The sequence below is a fragment of the Myxine glutinosa genome, chromosome 8 (genome assembly GCF_964187855.1).
Source record: "Myxine glutinosa chromosome 8, kmMyxGlut1.1, whole genome shotgun sequence".
NCBI lineage: Eukaryota > Metazoa > Chordata > Myxini > Myxiniformes > Myxinidae > Myxine > Myxine glutinosa.
The window spans coordinates 113,427,931-113,452,037 of NC_136268.1; the positions used below are offsets into that span (position 1 = coordinate 113,427,931).

The following is a 24,107-nucleotide window of genomic DNA, read 5'->3' on the forward strand; positions in this document are numbered from 1 at the left end:
TTTGAGGATTCGTCGTAAAAATCCATCATTTACAATGTTCATCAGCACAACGAATGTTTGCTGCCTTCCATTATTATCAGCAATCAAAAATATGGCATAGGGAAAGTAATTGCTCTCAGAATATGCGAACGGTCTTCACTGCTCCGCAATCACACAAACGAGACACCGATCTGGCTTATCCGCTCATGTCGCATGTGAGTGCAAACCTGCTTTATTAAATGCACAAATTCGTTATGGTAATATGTTGCTATTATTCTTATTTATTATTGTTGTTCCCTTTTTCCCAATCCTGCTTTCCTCCTTCTCGACATTTTCTTTGACGTGCGTGGAACGACATGGCGCTTTAAATCTCGCTGTGGATTTGTGCAATAAGATGTGATGTTGTCCTCATGCAGAGAGTAAAAGCGAGGCTGAAAAAGGCCAATGCGTGCTCATTTTCAGCCCTACGGTCATTGAAGTTTCCCCACTAACCCCATTGGTTGTCGACAATATGCATGTAATTTCCCTGCTGCGCAAACGGACGAGCAGCGAAAGGCACCCTGCAATTTAGACGCAATTTCCAGCCAATTCTCACCCGTTTATCAAATCCCGCTTCGGATAGAATTAGGTGACTGGTAAACGTTAAGCTGCCCCTCCATTTGTGCACCTGTCACTCCATTAGAACACCTTGCATATGGCATTGAGAATATAATTTAGAGCGACCAGATGCAACTCGCTATTCGTTTTCAAACCATGTTATTTTTCCTGTTCTATCTATGGCTGCAGACCCTGCTGCGCACACGACGAGATAAACTATAACAAATAATGCATCCTTTGTCAGACGTGAGCGCAATGTATTGCAATTCACATTTGTAAATAACATGCCATGCAGTAATGGTCCCGTTTATAAAATCATAAAACACTTGCCTTTCCTGTTAAAAAAAAACTATCATTTTTTACTTTGGTATGCAATTTAATAACCTGCAGGTACCTCTGCAGGTCATAGATAGACACTCTCCCCCTTCTCCTTCAATTGCTCCATTCTCGTGCAGCGTTAAACGTGCGCTCGTGGAGTAGTAACGACAATCTGGCAACGTTTTCTCGTTTGTGCGTAAATTTATCGACGGATATATTGTTAAAACCACGACGCAGTGGCGACCCATTCACATTTGGGATAGGTCACGACCACGTCGTGAATTTAACAATTTATCCGTCCATGATGGATAAATGTTTCGGTGTTTTCTGATTTTTTGATATCGATATCAAAGCGATATTTCGATATATTTGATATAGAAATCGATATCGATATCAATACATGATATCGGTGTTGTCTCGGCACAGATGTTGACTCGTCCTTTGGATCCCGGTTTTTCCATTCTAAACACCTTTGCCGTAACTATTTTTCCATATCGAGGGAGTTGTGAAAGTCTTCAGACATTGATTTGGCCCCCCGAGGACCATCCGTTTTACGATTTTCGAAGTGGGTTGAAACTTTCCCCACTTTTGCCGCTATTTCACAACGGCTCGGCTTTACGTAATAATGAGGAAGCAGTGAAAGTGCAATTCATTGTGACATCACCTGTAACTTATCCATTCAGAAGCTGTCCTATTGTCCTTGCGAGTGAGACTATCCTGTATTCAATCATAACAGGTGTGGACCTGGAGTCCGCCATCACTTCAAAAAAGTCTGCCAGGACCATTCATGGTGTACCAAAATCTCTGAGCCAATAGCGCAGCTCTGGGCCTCGAGTACCCTCGATATGATCCGGTCGGCACTATATTTGCAGTGGAAATGTTCGCATGAACAATGACAGAATCACATGCCTTGTCTGTGTGTTTATTTCTCGGTGAAAAATTGGCTCATGATTAAAGGCTGGATGATTCAAGGGACTGATGACAGGACTGGTGTAGTTTGAACAGCGGGAGGGACTCTGGATTGTTCATCTGGTACGCTCCCGATGGGGCAGCGACGAGACGAGCCGTCGGATTGCTCGGATATGGTGGCGCATCACCGCGTTTTAGTGTCACTTTGTTTTTGGCTTGCTGTGGAACTTTTGACAGCTTTGAGGGGACGAAGGAGCCAAGATTCAAAGCTTGTCTGTCCAAGGAGTCTCGTAACAAGCCGTAGCAGCGCGGGGACTCTTGAGGAAGGGAGGGAGTGTAAAGACGGTTTCGAGACTTTACGCACCAAAGGCCCATCTCATACAAGACTCCAACCTTTTTTACGCACCACACGCCATGCCATCAGACCGTTGCGGTCTTCGTGAGATGGCATGCCAACTCGCCCACTCCGCCTGTAACAGCTACCACCTTGGTATCAAGAAAGCATTTCAGATAGATTTGTTACAGTTCCAATGCAAGACATGCATGAGAATTCTCAAAGTTTTCCTATTATTTCCATCAAAGCTCTCATAATTATCTTGCTCCAATGTGTGATGTATAAGGGTTATGGAAGATTGTAGAAATTTGGTTGTGACACCCGGTGTGATGGCCAAGCAACTTTTTCTTGTCTTGGCTCATTACATTGTTATCACACCATTAGTGTGTCTTGGTTGTTATCTCCATATTTCAGAAAGTGGAACGAAGCCTCACAGGTGTCAAAATATCCACCCTCGTGTGTAGGTGTATATGTGAGTGTGTGCCCGCGCGCGTGTGTACATGTGGGTGCGTGCAGGTTGCTGTTGTTTGCTGAGATCTCCACACGTGAGTGGGTTTCAGGAGATGGAACGAGCTCCTTTCACTTCAGTCGAGTTCCTTTCGAGTTGGCAAGAAGTGTCTGTGTGTGTGTTTTCCTTGTTCTTTATATTCAGTATAATGAACATTATTATTTTGAAATTGTTCCCTACACCATCAACCAGAGAGTCTTCTGGTGGGACATTCAGGATCCTCAACATGTAACCAGGACCAAGAAGATTTTCTAGATGGAGGAAAGGTATACTTATTTTGCCGTATGTTTCGCTAACTTTATACTGTTAGTTTACTTCAACTACTACTACTACGACAACTGCTTATTTTGTATGTAGCCCAAGGTGTGGGGTAACATCATAGACTCAGGACGCAGCTGTGCCACCGATGCAGTCAGGCAGGATGATGCCCTCTGTAGGTTAGGGCAGGATTTTAGAATTTGTATGCGGTGCTGATGGTATGTCACCTACTCTTCACGAAGGACACTGTAGGATCTCTAACAACTACTAACTACTACCGGCAGATGGGAAGCCCATTTAACGTCCATGGAGAGACAGCACACCCATTGATGAATCGCCATGCCTGCCTGTGAAACTACCTGGATGACAGTTTATACCCAGGTTAGACAGCTTAGAGATGAGTGTGCTTATCTCTAGGCTATTCTTCCAGCCCTACTACTACTACTACTACTACTGCTACTACTACTACTACTACTACTACTACTTTAACGTACCCAGTTATTTTCACCTTCTTGTGGAGTTGGCTGGTAAAAAAATTCAGGAACTTTGTGAAAAAAGCACTTTGTGATGCACCACCTTACCTGCAAAATACCAATCTAAAGTAAAGTTGGGTCAGAAATCAAACTCAGACAAGATCGTTTAAATTTAAGTGCACTCAAAGGTACTATATCCTGTTAGACACAGTGTTTGTTTGTTATGAGTGTTGTTATAAACTTTTATTTCCATGCGACCGTAACGCATACGGAACTCAGACATTTGCTGAATTCGTACTTTACATCATGAATGTACACCTGGAATCCACCTTGTTTTGTACCTTTTGCATAATCCATTGCATAATCACAGAGACCATCTGTTTAACATGAGTATAAAAGACATGACGTGGCTTGAAATCAATCAATCGGGGCTAATTGCATGTTCTCTTGGGAATGTGAAAGTTTAACTTCTCCACCTTCTACCACTTGTGATTATAAATGTGATCAGGTCCCCTATTTAAACAATAATCCAAACGTTTGGAGGAGTCAATTCGGTGAACCGTGTGCCAGAAAAAATAACGAACAATGGAAGCTTACCTATCCTTTGTTTCAATTATAACTCTGTGGCAGACTAATTACAACGCAAACTTTAAATAATCATTGAGAATATAACTTCCCGCAATAGCAGTCACGTATGTTCAGCTTTTGAATCGATATAATGTAGATTATACAAAGAGCAAATGTCTTTTTGTTTGCAGTCATTATTAGAACTTTATTGGTGTCAAATATCTCAACCTTCCCCTACCGACCACTCTACCCTCCTCCCCATACATCCCACCACACTCAAATAACAACAATAATTTGACTTCTAAAGTTCGTCCAATGATTAAACTTCATTATAAAGCTATTATAAGTGAAGTCTACCATGGTTGTAAGTGTTTACCCCATTTGCCAGGAAAGCATTCGCTACTAGAACCGGCACTCGGTAGAGCGCATACCTTAGCCAGGCAAAACAGTTTACATTTGTATCCACCTGATAGGCTGGATCTGGATCTGGATCTGAACCAACATCTAATGGCCTTGTTCTTGTCACTTAACCAACTCATTCACCAAGTTTTGTCCTAACTCGTCCACAACTTTTTGAGATATCGTGCTATATATAATTTGTGATCCCATCTCTCAATGGTTAAGAACCACTCAAAAAAATTCTCTGATGCGGATCCGTATTCAAATCTTCACCAAAACCGAATCACTTCGTCCATGTCACACTCCCAACCTCTCCACCTAGTTTCATCAGAATCCGTCCACAACTTTTTGAGATATCGTGCTATATATAATTTGTAACCCCATATCTCAATGGTTAAGAACCACTCAAAAAAATTCTCTGATCCGGATCCGTATTCAAATCTTCACCAAAACCGAATCACTTCGTCCATGTCACACTGCCAACCTCTCCACCTAGTTTCATCAGAATCCGTCCATAACCTTTTGAGATATCCTGCTCTCGGACAAACAGAGGTGAAAACATAACCTCAGTCCACCTTCGCTTGCTGAGGTAAAAATGCCGAAACACTTCATTCGAGCTCCTTCCGAGCTGGCATGCATATTCCACACGCTGTCTCAACAACACGTATGGTTACCGTGAACCTTCAGAGAAAGGTCGGGATCATCTCATTATATCCATTGCAATAAGCATCGTTTACTGCCATGAGATTATTGCATAATCAGACTCTCAGGAGAACCCATGCTAAGTTGCTATATTTATGTTTAATCCACTTGTGGCTTGTTTGGAATGAGATTATTGAACAGGTGTACTTAAAAAAAAGGTCTCCAAAGCGATGCAGTTTTTAAATCAGAGCTTTTGCTGTTTTTTCCCCATTTCCTTGAATTTGACCACTTTTAGTTATTGTTATATTTTTTGCTGAAGTCATAATGAATATTCCTGAAAGTAACAATATCGGAGGAATTTTATGCATTAAGTTCCATAACCAATTAATGATGAGCGTTTCACATTTTTTATATGGTTCTCGTTATTATTGGTGGATTGCCGACTTGCTGCGGCTGTTGTGGTCTATCTGAGCTAGGATTCACCAAACCATGTTGTCTTGGAGAAAGAAAAATTAGACATGTTAGAAATCCTTTTTCAAGAACATCGGCTTTTGCAGCGACCTCGGAGGTAAACAATAATAGGGTACAACCGGGTGATATTGACCCCATAACGGATTTTCTAATCCCGACCTGACTTTTGTTAGCTGCACTGTCGATGTCTTGTTCATTTAATAGATTATACCCATAAAACTCAAAATGAAATATCATGAAATCGCTTTTGTTACTCTGGCACGCATTCCATGGAGTCCTTATCCCTCAAGGATTGTATTATCCACAAATGGACCAGGTGAAGATTTCTGTGAATTTCCACTCCGATGAGCAATTTCCTCACTCATTCTGCCATGTCACCTCGATAGGCGTGCCTGTCGAGCAGCAAGAAAACGATGAAGGTCTCACCACGAGGAATGATTGAGGGAACAATTCACTAGACCTCGTTTTGATGAGAAGTATAAAATGGCAGGTAGAGCACTTTGTTCACAGTTCGTCAATGTGAGTAATTGTGGCCGATAGATATACCAGCTGATACCATAATTGAACGTTTTTGTTTTGATACAGAGTTCAAGGCTCATGGATCAAAGTATAATGGCTTTTTTTAAAGACATATTGACAATATGAGGGCACTAACAGGTACTAACATTAGCTAGGCAAGGCACTAACATCCACTGTCAGGGAAAGGCAGAATAATAAATAGAGAGGGGGCAGGAGGGTGCAGAGTCAATTAGAGTATCGAAGAAGAGACCATCTACAGGGACAGTGGTGGTAGATGGGCTGCAGTCTTAAAATATTGAAGAAAAGATCCAAACAGGATAGACCTGTCGACGCAATTCCATGGCCATTTAAACTATTGCTTCGAGCTTACTGCAGGAAAGGTCAAGTTATTTTAGAGTATGGTCTCATTTTTTTTTCTCAGGTCTCGCAATAACTGTAGCTCAGTCCATGGTCCCTGCCATCCCTCCGAGATCGGCAAAATGAGTACCAGCTTACTGGTAACAGGGGCACTGCATCAGCGGCACAGCCACACTCCCAGAAAATGATGCATCCAGCAGCCTCAGGCTGCATACGAAGCACCAAGCACATGGTCCATCTTTTGAGCAAACTGGAACGGATATACAACTCCTCAACTCCAAACTGTCTGATTGGTCACCATTTGTCCACGTTTTTGTTATTTTTATTCAAATCCTACTTCTGGAACGTTAGTCTCATCCCACACTTGTTTCCAAGGTCATTGCCGAACACAATCCCATATCTGTTTGTAATCTTTTCTGAAATTCATCGATTTCCCGAACAAAAGCAGCACATCCATCAATTTTCAGCTTTGCCCTAAATGCCCTTATTTTAAAGGTCCTAATGAGCCTTTACCCACCAAATATCTCTCTATTTATTTTATTGTCAACTTTCCTCACCTCATATGCATATGCAAGGCCTGTTATGTATAGTAATATACAAGTATTGGGTTTTTTTCCCGATGTACTTTTGTTTCAGTAATTAAGAATTCTGCCATACACTTCGTACCTTTCGACATGGATATATTGAATATGCGAAATCACTCACTCATCATCATCAATGTATCAGACTCTTTACCGAGTGTCATGGTTGCCGATTCCTTCCTGAGAGTCTTCAGTCAGGACAGGGATGAATTTTTCCAGGACACCGGTGATAACTCGGCAACTTTTCGCGAAAGACATGTGTGGGATATTTAATGGCCACCAGTGAGGATGAACAAGTGCTTAGACATCCTGACAATATGAAGATCTTCCAACTTAAGGTCCTCCTGACAGACAGCGCACTCATTGATGCATCGCCTGGTATGAGTAGCATCAAGTGGGTCAAATATCAAACATCAAGTGGGTGAGCTGAGTCTGTTTATAAATTGGTCGGGGTTCAGATCCAGGCTAGACAGTTCAAAGGTGAGGGTGCGCACCTCGAGGCCATCCTGCCAGCTCCTCAATCACTCTCTCGATTTCTTACAATATTCATACAAAGTTTGCACCAATTCCCCCACAATTATCGCAGGAACTCGGCATTTGCATTATTTAGATGTCTGGTTTGCAACATGGGTATTTTTAGAGTCGGCAATAAATAATGTAGTTTTATCATCTTATTTTGTTTTCTGTAACTTTTTAATACCCGCTCTGATTTCTCATTCAATGCAGTGAATTATAATAGAAATAGAAAAAGAATCTCAAACACAGTCCTATGTAGTTTGAAATTATCGCGATGTTGCAGAAAAACTTTAAACTCCAAAACTCCATGGCAATGTGCTCTAAAACGAAGTGATGAATATCCTGAAAAGTATTCTTGGTTTTTTTTATTTATCATTTACTTACACACAAATATCTGCAGAGGTAAGTAATGGGGATGTAGGAAGTGAAGGCGGTATTCATTTTAACCCTTAGCACATCAAATGTTATCAACTGTCACATTGTATTCCCAGTTGATACAGGTGAAGCTTGTTGCCTCATCGAGATTTTTTATTTTTTATTTTTTGTATGCAAGATCGAGGCTCGTGAAAGAGCTAACATTTGTCACACAAAAAATGAAACAGACACACAAAGTATAAAATAAGGGGAGCGGTAGACAAGATGGGGAGAGAAGGGGAAGCACACAAACACAACATTTGAGAGCAGGGACATGGGGAGATCTGTGGGAGGGAGAGGGCTTGGGGGGATGAGGCGTGGGAGGAGGGGGGGGGGGGGGGGTGGGGGTGGGAGAAGTATAAAACACCAGGACACTACAAGGACTTCCAGGAAAGAAGTTGGTATTTCTAAAAAGTATATCTGGGTTGAAATTAGCGGGGGTAGAAAAGATCAAGGTTTTGGATGGGGGAAGATAAGAGATGGTGGTGAACAACTGTTTTAAAGACCTGGAGGGAGGAGTGGGATTGAAGAGAGTGAGGGAGTTTGTTCCAGAGGCGGGAGTAAAGAGGAATGAAAGAGTGAAAGTGAGCAGAGAGCCTAGATTTTGGCAGTTTAACCATAAGAGGGTTGCAGGCAGATCTTGTGCGACCTGTAGGAATATTTGGGGGACAGAGCACCAGAGAGAGCTGGGGGAGCAAGGCCGAGTGGAGTCGAGAGAGGACAGAAAGACCACCAACCTGCCTGCGCTGAGTAAGTGAAAGGCCCTCGGAGTTAGCTTCATTTTTTCATGACATCTTGCTATTAAAATATAAGAATCAAAGGAAAACATCATATCCACTGAAAAAAAAAAATCATATCCACTGAAGCGCATTGAAAGGCATTTTGCGAAGCCGATGCAATGGCGGAGAATTAGACTGTGGGCCAGATCACAGTATATCCACCCACAGATACCAGATCAGATGAGAAGGAGTAGTAAAAAAAAAATCCTAGATTGAATATATTCTGCAATTATTTTTTTTCCGTCGTTCTCTTTATAAATCAGAAAATGTATCATCAATGGAAACTCGACCATGCATGGTGGGATGAACAAAGTTCTCAAATATATTTTCAATAACTAGCAATGTATTCTGTAGTTTTGTGCATGTTCCCCTCCAGCTGTACCTAAATATTTTCCTGTGATGAAAATAAATGCACATGATGCCAGTTGATGATCCATTTCATGGATAATTCTTTGTTTTGGCCCATGAATCGAGGTAAAAGGAAGCTCTTAGAGATGAAGTTGTGTAAGCATGAGGATGCATCAAAAGGCAGGTCGTGCTTAGCCGTGCAATCTGTCACAGGTTTATAAATTGCCTGTGCAACATGATCCATGAGCAACATGGATGTGCTGGCACATCTATGTGATGAGGGATTTGTTTTTTGAAATTTTTGTTTCTGCAAGATTGAGGCTCATGGAAGAGTAAGGTGATTAAAGTAAGGCATGTGGCACCGGTAGAACATAATAGGCAAGGAAATTAACAAATAGGACAAGAACAGCAAGAAGAGGGGAGGAAATGCAATAATCTGTAAGTAAGGTTCGGTTAAGAAGGTTTAATGGGGGTAATAAAATTGTAGGCAAGGATAATGGATGACAATGATATGGTGGTGCAACGCGTCCTTTAAGTTTTTGAGGGAAGAGTACAATGTCTGAAAGGCGGCTCCTGCCTTGAAAAGTAGCCTGGACTAAAAGACTTGAGGTGTGCAGTCAACTTGGATTTTGTGAGTTTAGCCAGGAGTGGTTCCTGGAAGAATGCGTGTATCCTGGAGTTTCTGGGAGGGTTAGATGGTTGAGAGAGCAGAGCGAGCGAGGCCAGAGGAGAGGTGGATCTAATGAAATGAAATAAAACAGAAAAGCCAATTCTGTCCTTTCCCTTCAGTTTTCAAAGTGCATAACTTACTTACTTACTTACTTCCAGTTCATGTTTGTCTCACTGTTTTGTTTTTAGTATTTTGCAATAATTGCCTGTGTTAATGTGCGAATGCTGAAAGTGGGGTCTAACTTGGGCCCAAAGTGATTTTTCACACGAGTTTCCATGCATTTCCTTGTCACCGGAGATCCCATACCATCTAGTGGGCGGAAAAGTTGCTGCACTGTCATGGTCTTATCGGTGCAGCACTTTCTCTGTGTGGTGGAGTGTTTCACCAGGTAGCAAACTAAACCAGACCGAATCGAGCTAACGGCTGGCAGTATGTCTCGCCAGAGTAGGTCTGGGGTTGTTGACTACCTGGGTACATAGTATATTGTATGATCAACCTTTGCTGATATTGCTCGAGCAATTCGTCTCGGTGTATCTGGAGTTCGCTCATTGGTGCCAAGAAAGATAAATAATCAGAGAATTAGGCTCGTGCTTTCTCATCTTTGCGCTGACTAGAAACATCAATTTTTTTTATGGTTGCAAGTTGACACTGTTCTCTCCCTCCTTGTAACCCTTGCAGTCAAACAAGGTTCCGGTGGTACAGCCTTCGCATCCGATGCACCCCCTGACTCCATTACTTGCTTATGGAAATGAACATTTTGCTCATGGAGCTGCATCCCCGCACTTGCCCGACATTGATCCCAAGACAGGTACGACTTAAGTGGATGACTTGTGACATCACTGCCGCTGCTTCACTACCAGCCACTACATACTGTAGCCACTTAGAATGTACATCTATACTTGGGGATGAAGTAAGAGCTGACGATTGTATGGTAACTTTTATTTTAGGAATCCCACGTCCACCTCAAGGTCATGACCTTTCACCGTACTACCCACTACCTGGACAGCTGCCTCATCCGCTCTGTTGGTTAGTTTCTTCAGAACTGTTGTTGTCACTCTACATGTACATCCGCACAGCCATTTAAACTACATTCATTGCACAGCACTTCTTATCCATGTTCAATAAGGTATCGGGATGTAGATGGTCCATCATAAGACTTATTGAAAAAAATAATTCATTCACTGGGACAGTTTGCATTATTTACCAGCAGGTTTTCTTTCCTCTTTAAAATTCCTGTAACCATGAGGGGGAGTTGATAATATTTTATAAATGAGATAATCACGTTAGGTCAAGAAACACCAAAGCTTTATTTATTTTAAGTGTATAAATGTGTATAATCAGTCAGGTGGCAACGCGTCCATGGTTGTGATACCTGATGGCGTGAGAACAATGATCATCCCTCCCATCCATCCATGAATCCATAAGGAACTCTAGAATGGCACTCGGTAGAGCACATACCTCTGCCAGGCTGAACACTTTATGGTTTCTATCCCACTGATAGGCCGAATCTGGATTCGGACCTGAACCAAAATCGAATCGGCTTGTTCTTGTCACTTAACCAACTCATCCACCAAGTTTTGTCATAACTCGTCCACAACTTTTTGAGATGTCCTGCTAGATATAATGTTTGGCCCTAATGGTGAATCACTTATGAATCACAATGGTGAAGGATCACTTATCACATTGTAGTCGCCGGATACAGATCCGTATCTTCACCAAAATCTAATCATTTCGTCCTTTTCACATACCCAACCTTTCCACCAAATTTCGTCCGAATCCGTCCACAACCTTTTGAGATAACTTGTTCACAAACAGACTAACAGACAGACAGACAGGGGTGAAAACATAACCTCCATCGAACTTCGGTGGCGGAGGTAAAAACTTTTCCCCCTAATTAAGTTTATGGCCTGATAAGATAGCCTAGTGGTGTGCAAACTCACCTTTGAGCTGTCTAGCCTGGGTTCAATCTTGACGCTGTCACTGGTATTTCGCAAGCAGGGCGATTCATGAATATGTTTGCCATCCGTAGGAATGCCGGAGGACTCGTCTTCCAGGCTTGTCGTTGGTGGACGTTAGCGATCCCACGGTATCCTTCGTAAAGAGTCTGTGAGTTATCACTGGCTCCTTGGACAATTTCCAAAATTCCTGCATATTCAGTCGGTTATCTTGCGATGGAGTAGCGAACTGTTCAGGATCAGTTCTATATCCTTGAAACGTTTCTCGCTGTATGGTCGCAAAGTATATTAGCCTCCATTATTATTATATAAACTAATATATTACAATATATATATATATATATATATATATATATATATATATATATATATATATATATATATATATATATATATATATATATATATATATATATAATCTTGCCGTTTCTTGGACTGTTGTGAACATCAATTTACATTTACAATCCACTCAAAACACGCTGATACCCGACTACAGAATCATTGGAATTTCCCGCGATGAAGCTACCTCCGAGGGCCTTTCACTCACTCACCGCAGGCAGGTTGGTGGTATTTCTGTCTTCTACCGACTCCTCTCCGGCCTTGCTCCCCCAGCTCTCTCTGTGCTCTGTCCCCCAAATATTCCTACAGGTCGCACAAGATCTGCCAGCAACCCTCTCATGGTTAAACTGCCAAAATCTAGGCTCTCTGCTCACCTTCACTCTTTCATTCGCCTTTTTCTCCTGCCTCTGGAACAAACTCCCTCACTCTCTTCAATCCCACTCCTCCCTCCAGGTCTTTAAAACAGCTGTTCACCATCATCTCTTATCTTCCCCCATCCAAAAGCTTGATCTTTTCTACCCCCGCTAATTCACCCAGATCCACTTTTTTGAAATTCCAACTTCTTTCCTGGAAGTCCTTGCAGTGTCCATGTGTTTTATACCTCTCCCAACCCCTCCCCCCCCAAGCCCTCTCCCTCCCACAGATCTCTCGATGTTCCTGCTCTCAAATGTTGTGTTTGTTTCCTTCTCCCTCTCTTCCCATCTTGTCTACCGCTCCCCTTATTATATGTTTTATGTGTCGGTTTGACTTTTTGTGTAATTAATGTTAGCTCTTTCACGAGCCTCGACCTTGTATACCAAAAAAAAAAATCTCATTCCGATAACATTTTAACACACTTTTAGTGGAAGGATCGGAAAACGGAAAAGTTTGTTTTTACATTTCATCGATGCTTCGCAATCATCACATCTTTATACCAATGCGCAGCCAAAATAGACAAGGTAGCCACATGATCATGAGAGTGTTTATCTCTTTGTAAAAAATAAAAAGCCATCTTTCTAAAAATAAATTAATTAATAAATGCAGTTTAGTCGGTATCACCTGCTCCAGTGATATGTTGGCTTCCCAAAATGCTGAGCAGTCTCATGTTCCATGAATTTTTTTATAATCCACTGGGATATTTCCCATGATTTCATTTGATGAGGACAACACGTTTTTTCGATTTTTCCAAACCAACCTTTTCAGTGAGTATGTCTCAAAACACGTTTTTGTGGGCAAGAACATCATACAACAGGCAATGTAGGTATACCGAATGTTTCAGAGATAAAATGAGCATGTCGATGTGCTGAATTTCCAAAGGTACAGAAATTGAATAGCTTTGACATTAATATGAGTTGTGTTGTGGAAGTGGTGTTATCGACATGTTAGATAGGCAGAGATGGAGAACAAAAAATGTGGGGGGGCGGAAGTGGGGTAAATTGTGAAAAATAAATTGGAGAAAAGGAAAAGCGGTAAGATCCAAATACAACAGTTGGAGAGTTGATAAGAAAGGGGAATTTCATCTGACATACAGAAATGGGGAAGTGGTGAAGGAAAACCTTCCATCATTCCAGGTCTTTCCTCGAAAAGAAAACTCACAGCATATGATGGAATGATCTGTTGCTCAATGGAGCACTGCTCTCCACTATGGACTGGAGTCCGAGCATCTCATCTGTCTCTCCTGGAATCAGTGGAATCTGAAGCCCTCAGTATTAATGGCATCTCCCATGATAAGGCAAAGGAACAACACCTGTTGCTCTTGCATCACAGACAAGTTGATGATCTCTCTGTTTCTTTCCCTCCTCTCCTCCAGTCTAGCTCCCTCAGTTCTCAAATTCCTCCCCATTAATTCCAGGATGCACCCATTTACACCCATTGGAGCCTTGGCCCGAACAAACCTCATCCCCTGAGGCGAATGCCGGACGGACCCAACCGCAGGAGACCAAATTGCACAGGCACAGTCCGGCACAGTCCGTCTTCTACCGACTCCTCTCTGGCCTTGCCCCCCCCAGCTCTCTCTGGGCTCTGTCCCCCAAATATTCCTACAGGTCGCACTAGATCTGCCTGCAACCCTCTTATGGTTAAACTGCCAAAATCAAGACTCTCTGCTCACCTTCACTCCTTCATTCCTCTTTTCTCCCGCCTCTGGAACAAACTCCCTCACTCTCTTCAATCCCACTCCACCCTCCAGGTCTTTAAAACAGCTGTTCACCACCATCTCTTATCTTCCCCCATCCAAAACCTTAATATTTTCTACCCCCGCTAATTTCACCCCAAATCCACTTTTTTGAAATACCAACTTCTGTCCTGGAAGTCCTTGGTGTCCTTGTGTTTTATACTTCTCCCACCCCCCCACCCTCTTCCCACGCCTCCTCCCCCCAAGCCCTCTCCCTCCCACACATCTCCCTGCTCTCAAATGTTATGTTTGTGTGCTTTCCCTTCTCTCCCCATCTTGTCTTCTGCTCCCTCTTTTTATATATTTTGTTTGTCTGGTTGAGTTGTTTGTGAAATAAATGTTAGCTCTTTCACGAGCCTCGATTCAGTATACAAAAAAAAAAATCCCCTTCCGGTGATTAAACTCCCAAAATCCTTTGTTCCTCTTTTCTCCCATCTGTGGAACCTCCTTCGTGAGGCCATTCGATCCCATTATTCCATTCAAAGCTTCAAGCAGGCAGTGCACGTCCATCTCATGTCATCCCCCATCTTTACTCACAATCTTGTTTTACTCCTATTGACCCTGACAAGCTTAACCCTCTGCAGCTTGATGTATTTCCTTCCTTCATCCCTCTGTCTCCTCTTTTTCTGTTCTTTCATTCCCTTCCGTATTGTGTCCAAGAGTTGCACCATCCGTCGCCTTCTTCTTCCGTGAGTCTCAACTTTGTAAATAAATAAAAAGGGAATCGAGGTTAATAGAAATCCACCATATTTGTAAAATCTGCTGATGGTCCCTCATCATCATCATCAATGCTAATAATGCGTTGGTGCTGCTGAAGCAGTCTCTTGGCTAGACCTGTGCTGGGTGGTTTGCCATTGTCTTCCAAGCATCCAATCAGAGCAGGAATTTGGAATTTCTTGAAGATGTCGGTGATACCTCGCTTTCCTTTTTTCTAGATCCAGACAATGCGCAGTGGCCCATGTAAGAGCTAACACAGGTGATCGTCACTGCTTGGCCCACCTGATCACAGTTCAGATTTGGCACGTTCTCAGTAATATATTGATGGTATTTTAACGAATGTTATTCTGAAGAGAATGATGTCACAAAATTTTTTTGAATCCCATTAATTTCACATTCACTTCTTTTTTGCAGGTTCATGTTTATAAAAAAGGAAAATGAGAATTTGGATGAACAAAGTGAGGCTTCAAAGGTTCCATAATAGGATATTTTGGAAATAAGTAAAACAATCATTGATTATAAATCTTAAGTATGAGGGAAAATCTCAAACGCCTTGACCATTTGCTGTGTTCGAGTTATTTCATAATCCATGAAGCCGAGTTACCTCCACCACCAGAGGTGGATGGAGGTTAATGTTTTCACCACTGTCTGTCAGTGAACAAGTTATCGCAAAAAGTTATGGACGGATTCGGACGAAATTTGGTGGAGAGGTTGTGTTTGTGACATGGACGAAATGATTAGATTTTGGTGAAGATTCGGATCCATATATGGGTCTGAGAATTTTTAACTGATTCTTCATCATTTAGAGATAGGGCAAAAAATGATATATAGCAAGATATCTCAAAAAGTTGTGGATGGATTCGGACGAAACTTGGTGGTTGAGTTGGGTGTGTGACAAAGACAAAATGTTTAGATTTTGGTGAAGATCCGGATCCGGATCTGGATACGAGAATTTTTTTTATTTTGTAAGTGATTCTTCACCATTGAGTGATAGGGCTAAAAACTATATAGACACGATATACATTACATGGCCAAAAGTATGCGGACACCCCTTCTAAATAGTGGATTCGGCTGTTTCAGCCACACCCATTGCTGACAGGTATCTACATTATAAAAGGAGCCGTGTCTGTCTGTCTGTTTGTCTGTTTGTCGTGTTATAACTTGAGAACGGATTAACGGATTTTAATAAATCCAACTACGGTGGATTCGCATAACTCCCGGGAGTGTTTGTGATCCGCAAATGTTTTTTATCGGTACATGGACACGTGTGTCAAAACTGAAAATGCCAACACGTTTTCAGTTTGCCAACACGTCAGTGACGTTGGTTATCCCTGCACGGAGAGCAGGATCTCCCAGGAATCCTTCCCCCCCAACCCCCCATAGATTAGCCATCACAGCATCGCAGCATGTTATTTCCATCAGCGAAGCTACGGGTCTTATATTCTAGTATATAATCAAACACAGCCATCCAATCTCCATAGACAAACATTGGCAGTAGAATCGGCCGTACTGAAGAGCTCAGTGACTTTCAACGTGGCACCGTCATATGATGCTACCTTTCCAACAAGTCAGTTTGTCAAATATCTGCCCTACTAGAGCTGCCCCGGTCAAGTTTAGTGCTGTTATTGTGAAGTGGAAACGCCTAGGAGCAACAACAGCTCAGCTGCGAAGTGGTAGGCCACACAAGCTAATAGAACGGGAGCACTGAGTGCTGAAGCACGTAGCACGTAAAAATCGTCTGTCCTCGGTTGCAACACTCACTACCGAGTTCCAAACTGCCTCTGGAAGCAACGTCAGCACAACAACTGTTTGTCGGGAGCTTCATGAAATGGGTTTCCATGGCCGAGCAGCCGCACACAAAGCTAAGATCACCATGCGCAATGCCAAGAGTTGGCTGGAGTGGTGTAAAGCTCACCGCCATTGGACTCTGCAGCAGTGGAAACGCGTTCTCTGGAGTGATGAATCACGCTTCACCATCTGGCAGTACGATGGACGAATCTGGGTTTGGAGGATGTCAGGAGAACGCTACCTGCCCGAATGCATAGTGTGAACTGTAAAGTTTGGTGGAGGAGGAATAATGGTCTGGGGCTGTTTTTCATGGTTCGGGCTCAGCCCCCTAGTTGCAGTGAAGGGAAAACTTAATGCTACAACATACAATGACATTCTAGACAATTGTGTGCTTCCACCATTGTGGCAACAGTTTGGGGAAGGCCCTTTACTGTTTCAGCATGACAATTCCCCCTGTGCCCAAAGCGAGGTCCATACAGAAATTATTTGTCGAGATCGGTGTGGAAGAACTTGACTGGCCTGCACAGAGCCCTGACCACAACCCCATACAACACCTTTGGGATGAATTGGAACACCGACTGCGAGCCAGGCCTAATAACCCATCGTCAGTGCCAGACCTCACTAATGCTCTTATGGTTGAATGGAAGCAAATCCCCGCAGCAATGTTCCAACATCTCGTGGAAAGCCTTCACAGAAGAGTGGAGGCTGTTATAGCAGCAAAGGGGGGGGGGGGGGGGGGACCAACTCCATATTAATGCCCATGATTTTGGAATGAGATGTTCGACGAGCACATATGGGTGTGATGTTCAGTTGTCCACATACTTTTGGCCATATAGTGTATATCTCAAAAAGTTATGGACGACTTATGGCAAAACTTGGAGGTTGGGTACTGGGTAGGGTAAGTGACACGACACAAGACAAATACATTTTGGTCCAGGTTCGAATCCAGATCCGGCCTATCAGTGGATATAAAGCATAAACTGTTCAGCCTGGCAGCGGTATGCGTTTACCGAGTGCTGTTGTAGTCTCATTTGTATTGATAGTTGTGATTGTATCTGCAGGTGCACAAGTATAAAGCGGTCCGCCGAGGTAAAAACTCCACTTCCCTTTTTCGTTGTAAGTTGTTTCCCTCGGTGTTACCCGATGCTGCAGCTGTGTTTCCAGGTGTAACGAACTACATTGTAACAAACATAATTATGCTTTAATCGTTTATTTATCATGTCATTGATTCAACCCCATTCCCTTTGATGTCGCGAGAATCCTCGTCCAAGGAGGAACATTAATATTTCAGTAGCGTTTATAGAGCAGCGAGGCCCTCTTTTCTGCTTGCTTTATCAACAATGATTTGTGCAGCATTTGTCTTTTCCAGCATTTGTCTTTTCCAGCATTTGTCTTTTCCAGCATTTGTCTTTTCCAGCATTTGTCTTTTCCAGCATTTATCTTTTCCAGCATTTGTCTTTTCCCGCATTTGTCTTTTCCAGCATTTGTCTTTTCCAGCATTTGTCTTTTCCAGCATTTGCCTTTTCCAGCATTTGTCTTTTCCAGCATTTATCTTTTCCAGCATTTGTCTTTTCCAGCATTTGTCTTTTCCAGCATTTGTCTTTTCCAGCATTTGTCTTTTCCAGCATTTGTCTTTTCCAGCATTTGTCTTTTCCAGCATTTATCTTTTCCAGCATTTGTCTTTTCCAGCATTTATCTTTTCCAGCATTTGTCTTTTCCAGCATTTGTGTTTTCCAGCATTTGTCTTTTCTAGCATTTATCTTTTCCAGCATTTGTCTTTTCCAGCATTTGTGTTTTCCAGCATTTGTCTTTTCTAGCATTTATCTTTTCCAGCATTTGTCTTTTCCAGCATTTGTCTTTTCCAGCATTTATCTTTTCCAGCATTTGTCTTTTCCAGCATTTATCTTTTCCAGCATTTATCTTTTCCAGCATTTAGCTTTTCCAGCATTTGTCTTTTCCAGCATTTATCTTTTCCAGCATTTGTCTTTTCCAGCATTTGTCTTTTCCAGCATTTGTCTTTTCCAGCATTTGTCTTTTCCAGCATTTAGCTTTTCCAGCATTTGTCTTTTCCAGCATTTGTCTTTTCCAGCATTTGTCTTTTCCAGCATTTGTCTTTTCCAGCATTTGTCTTTTCCAGCATTTATCTTTTCCAGCATTTGTCTTTTCCAGCATTTGTCTTTTCCAGCATTTATCTTTTCCAGCATTTGTCTTTTCCAGCATTTATCTTTTCCAGCATTTGTCTTTTCCAGCATTTGTGTTTTCCAGCATTTATCTTTTCCAGCATTTGTCTTTTCCAGCATTTATCTTTTCCAGCATTTGTCTTTTCCAGCATTTGTCTTTTCCCGCATTTATCTTTTCCAGCATTTGTCTTTTCCAGCATTTGTCTTTTCCAGCATTTGTCTTTTCCAGCATTTGTCTTTTCCAGCATTTGTCTTTTCCAGCATTTGTCTTTTCCAGCATTTGTCTTTTCCAGCATTTGTCTTTTCCAGCATTTGTCTTTTCCAGCATTTGTCTTTTCCAGCATTTGTCTTTTCCAGCATTTGTCTTTTCCAGCATTTGTCTTTTCCAGCATTTGTCTTTTCCAGCATTTGTCTTTTCCAGCATTTATCTTTTCCAGCATTTGTTTTTTTCCATTTGTCCTTTTGCACTCGCCCTGCAAGTGATATAGACCCTTGTGAAAGCTAGGAACAGAAAATCAGAGAGAGTTTCTCAAAAATTGTAAGGGGGTGTAGGGGTGGTGTTGGTGGTGGTGGTGGGACCTTTTCCACGTTGACATCCTGGCTACGTGCTTGGGGAAGACTATTAGTTTGGCGATTAAACACCGTACCGAAGCCATTGTGACATTTCCCCATGATTTGTCGACCTACGAAAGCGAATAAATAAGAAATAAACGAGTCAAGAGCCTAACACTTTCCTTGCCTTTTAACTTATCGAAATGCATAATATCATAATAATAATAATAATAATAATGCATTGTCATAAATTATGAACTAAATTCTAAAGCATTATTGGATCGTTTTAATAACAGGAATGCCACGAAGATATGAGAATTACGACTCTGAATGCATTACATTGTGGTCACGTGATTGGAACAAACGTTGATGTCACGTGACTCCAGCAGCTCACAAATTAGTGGTTTATATTGCTTTGATACCCGACTTTTTGTTTGGAATGTAGAACGTATTTACTCATGAAATTCATTTTTCTTTCAGGCCAGCACACCACGCCATGAGCTTGACTGTGGGTAATTTGACCTGCGTCCACCGATATATTTGGATTAATTCAAATTAGAAATCCATACTTTTTGCCCAGCTCTGTATATCATATTTGCATATCACGAATAGTCCCCAAATGTTTCTAGGTTTGAACCAATTCTGGATGGGTTGCATCTCCAACACACGATGCGAGACTGAACGTGCAGGAATTTGTAATATGTCCAGGATGCTGGTGATGACTCGCCGACTCTTGGTGAAAGACACCAAGGGATGCTTAACGTCGACCAAGGCCCCCCGGTGCTAGCTTGTGGGACCTCCAGCTTAACACCCACCGAGGCACAGCGCAAACATTGATGCATCGCCCTGCCTGTTGAACACCAGAGTGGCAGTTTAAGGTATACACACTCACCTGTGAGCTGTGTACCTGGTTTCGAATATCCGCCCCAGCTATAAACTGCCATCCTGGTGTTTCGCAGGCAGGGCCAGATGCATTAAGATGAACGCGTGCACCGTCCCTCCAATGGACCTTACACTGGATGCTGACACTAGTTAGTGGACATTAAAGATCCTTCACAAAGAGTAGAGTGAACTATCACCACCACCCTGGGAAAATTCCAAATTTCTGCTCTAACCTACAGAGGGGCACTGCATCAGCGGCACAGCAACTGATGCTACTTGTAGTCGTGTGCTGATTCTGAAAGAAGTTGAAGATGAAGAACGACTAGGCACATGCTTGGATGTGACCGATAACAATAGGACAAGACGGCGCATGTGAAGGGGGAGGATTAATGTACCCATTAATTGGTGTTAATTAATCCTTTGAACATCTCTTTAGATTTCTGATCGAACTGCAGATCATACCTGAGATGATCCTCAGACATTGCCAAAGAGAGGCTATCTTGTCAGATTTTAATGAGGTTAGCTGATGCGCACTGTGTCTTGATTCTAACATTCAAATCAATTTTAACCTAATTTTCTTTAACCAATTGTTTATAATTCACTAATCTTCCTATGTTCGTAAGTTTATTGGTCATTCAGAACATTAGTTGCACTATGACACCAATAAAATGACATTTAGTTTTGTTATAATGCTGAAACAACTATGATTTCGTCACTGATGAGAAAATGATTTTTAGGAACACTCTGAATCAAGAATGAATCATTCTGAACTCCCTGAAGAATTAAAGTTTATTTGACTGTGAGGTTCATATTGTAGAAGCAGAATATCCAAAAGTGAACTTGTTTAATGGTTTCTCTTTATTACCTCCACCACCCAAGGTAGACCAACATTTGTTTTCACACCTCTGTTTGTGTCTGTCTCTGTTTGTGTTTGTGTTTGTTTGTTTGTCTGTCTGTTTGTTTGTCTGTTTGTTTGTCTGTCTGTTTGGCTGTCTGTTTGGCTGTCTGTTTGTCTGTCTGTTTGTTTGTTTGTCTGTTTATTATCTTGCCAAAACGAAGTTTTTGCAAGATGTATTAGTCAGCTTGTATGTTTGTTTTTTATCTTGCCAAAACGAAGTTTTTGCAAGATGTATTAGTCAGCTTGTATGTTTGTTTGTTTTTTTGTTTGTGGTTAATCATTTTTTTTTCACGTTTAGATCACTCTGTAGACCACAGTTATTATTGGAAACTCCTGTAACTTCGCATATCAGAGTCCTATAGAGATACCCTTCAGCACACAAAATTTTGAAGGTCAAGGTCAAAGGTCAAGGTCACTTTGTGGTCAATCATGGAGGTCGACGAAACACTAATTTTTTGAGTAACTTTGATCGGATCGTCTCCAAACTTCATGGGAATCTAGTATATGGTCCGGCGCTCAGCTGATTAGTTTTTGGTGGCGATCGGCCTTGACCTTCATGGTTAGCGCTGGAGGTCGAAAATTATTGACCCCAAGGTCAAATGTTGAAACCCTTATTTTTTGAGTAACTTTGATCGGATCGTCTCCAAACTTCATGGGAATCTAGTATATGGTCCGGCGCTCAGCTGATTAGTTTTTGGTGGCGATCGGCCTTGACCTTCATGGTTAGCGCTGGAGGTCGAAAATTATTGACCCCAAGGTCAAATGTTGAAATCGTAGGTACCATATCTTCGCATATCTTCGCATGTAACTTCGCATATCAGAGTCCTATAGAGATACCCTTCAGCACACAAAATTTTGAAGGTCAAGGTCAAAGGTCAAGGTCACTTTGTGGTCAATCATGGAGGTCGACGAAACCCTTATTTTTTGAGTAACTTTGATCGGATCGTCTCCAAACTTCATGGGAATCTAGTATATGGTCCGGCGCTCAGCTGATTAGTTTTTGGTGGCGATCGGCCTTGACCTTCATGGTTAGCGCTGGAGGTCGAAAATTATTGACCCCAAGGTCAAATGTTGAAATCCTTATTTTTTGAGTAACTTTGATCGGATCGTCTCCAAACTTCATGGGAATCTAGTACATGGTCCGGCGCTCAGCTGATTATTTTTTGGTGGCGATCGGCCTTGACCTTCATGGTTAGCGCTGGAGGTCGAAAATTATTGACCCCAAGGTCAAATTTTGAAATCGTAGGTACCATATCGAGTAATACCTCATATGAATGCCCTTGATGAGTGCTTCCCAGATCTGTAAACAGTTTGACGCTATGACGTCATTTGATGACGTCATGACGAAAAAACGGAATTTTCATGAAAAAATTATTTCCTCAGTTCTCATCAAAATCTTTCAATATTTCATGTGCGTTGGTCATGAAGACATACTATTCCCCATACGAAATTATTAAGGTCAAGGTCAAAGGTCAAGGTCACTTTGCGCTTCTAGTGGATAGCAGTTCTGTTCACCTCACTGTGACCTGAAGCAAGTCACTCATGTTCACATTTTGGCAAGATACGGTTCACCCTGTGGGTGACATATGTTCATTTTTTGTTTTTTTGTTTGTGGTTAATCATTTTTTTTCACGTTTAGATCACTCTGTAGACCACAGTTATTATTGGAAACTCCTGTAACTTCGCATATCAGAGTCCTATAGAGATACCCTTCAGCACACAAAATTTTGAAGGTCAAGGTCAAAGGTCAAGGTCACTTTGCGGTCAATTATGGAGGTCAACGAAACCCTTATTTTTTGAGTAACTTTGATCTTATGATCTCCAAACTTGGTGGGTATATAGGGTGTGGTATGGCGCTCAGCTGATTAGTTTTTGGTGTCGATCGGCCTTGACCTTCAAGGTCATTTTGAAGGTCATTCAATTTTGACCAAAAGGTAAAATTTTCAAGTTTCAGTTACCATATCGAGTAGTACCTCAAATTGAAGCCCTTGTTGAGTGCTTTCCAAACATATAACTAGTTTGACAATGTGACGTCATTTGACGGCGTTATGACGAAAAAACTGCACTTTTCATGTATATTGTATTGCTTTAGTTCGCATTGTTTAGGTCACTCTGTAGAGCACAGTTCCCTTTGGAAACTCTTGTAAGTTCGCATATCAGAGTCTTTTAGAGATACCCTTTAGCACACAAAATTATGAAGGTCAAGGTCAAAGGTCAAGGTCACTTTGTGGTCAATCATGGAGGTCGACGAAACACTAATTTTTTGAGTAACTTTGATCGGATCGTCTCCAAACTTCATGGGAATCTAGTATATGGTCCGGCGCTCAGCTGATTAGTTTTTGGTGGCGATCGGCCTTGACCTTCATGGTTAGCGCTGGAGGTCGAAAATTATTGACCCCAAGGTCAAATTTTGAAATCGTAGGTACCATATCGAGTAATACCTCATATGAATGCCCTTGATGAGTGCTTCCCAGATCTGTAAACAGTTTGACGCTATGACGTCATTTGATGACGTCATGACGAAAAAACGGAATTTTCACATTTTGGCAAGATACGGTTCACCCTGTGGGTGACATATGTTTTATTTATCTGTTTGTTTGTCTGTTTGTTTGTCTGTCTGTTTGTTTGTTTGTTTGTCTGTCTGTTTGTTTGTTTGTCTGTTTGTTTGTCTGTCTGTTTGGCTGTCCGTTTGTCTGTCTGTTTGTTTGTTTGTCTGTTTATTTATCTGTTTGTTTATCTGTTTGTTTGTCTGTCTGTTTGTTTGTTTGTTTGCCTGTCTGTCTGTTTGTCTGTCTCTCTGTTTGTTTGTCTGTCTGTTTGTTTGTTTGTTTGTCTGTTTGTCTGTTTGTCTGTTTGTTTGTTTGTTTGCTTGTCTGTTTGTTTGTCTGTCTGTCTTGTTTGATTGTCTGTTTGCTTGTCTGTTTGTTTGTTTGTCTGTATGGTTGTCTGTCTGTCTGTCTGTCTGTTTGTTTGTGTCTTTGTGTTTGTTGGTCTGTCTGTTTGTC

At 41.8% G+C, this 24,107-nt stretch overlaps 1 protein-coding gene across 9 annotated transcripts in view; it reads left to right on the forward strand.

Annotated features, from left to right (window-relative positions):
- LOC137432868 (transcription factor 7-like 2) overlaps positions 1-24,107 on the forward strand; it is a 255,878-nt gene that overhangs the window by 202,697 nt on the left and 29,074 nt on the right. For all 9 annotated transcript variants that reach the window (XR_010985589.2, XM_068125134.2, XM_068125133.2 and 6 more), the window contains 2 exons: positions 10,318-10,447; positions 10,587-10,665. Coding sequence is in view for 8 of the 9 variants with exons in the window: in XM_068125134.2 (XP_067981235.1) it covers positions 10,318-10,447; positions 10,587-10,665 (209 nt within the window). In the remaining variant the exon portion in view is untranslated. The remainder of the gene's footprint in view (positions 1-10,317; positions 10,448-10,586; positions 10,666-24,107) is intronic.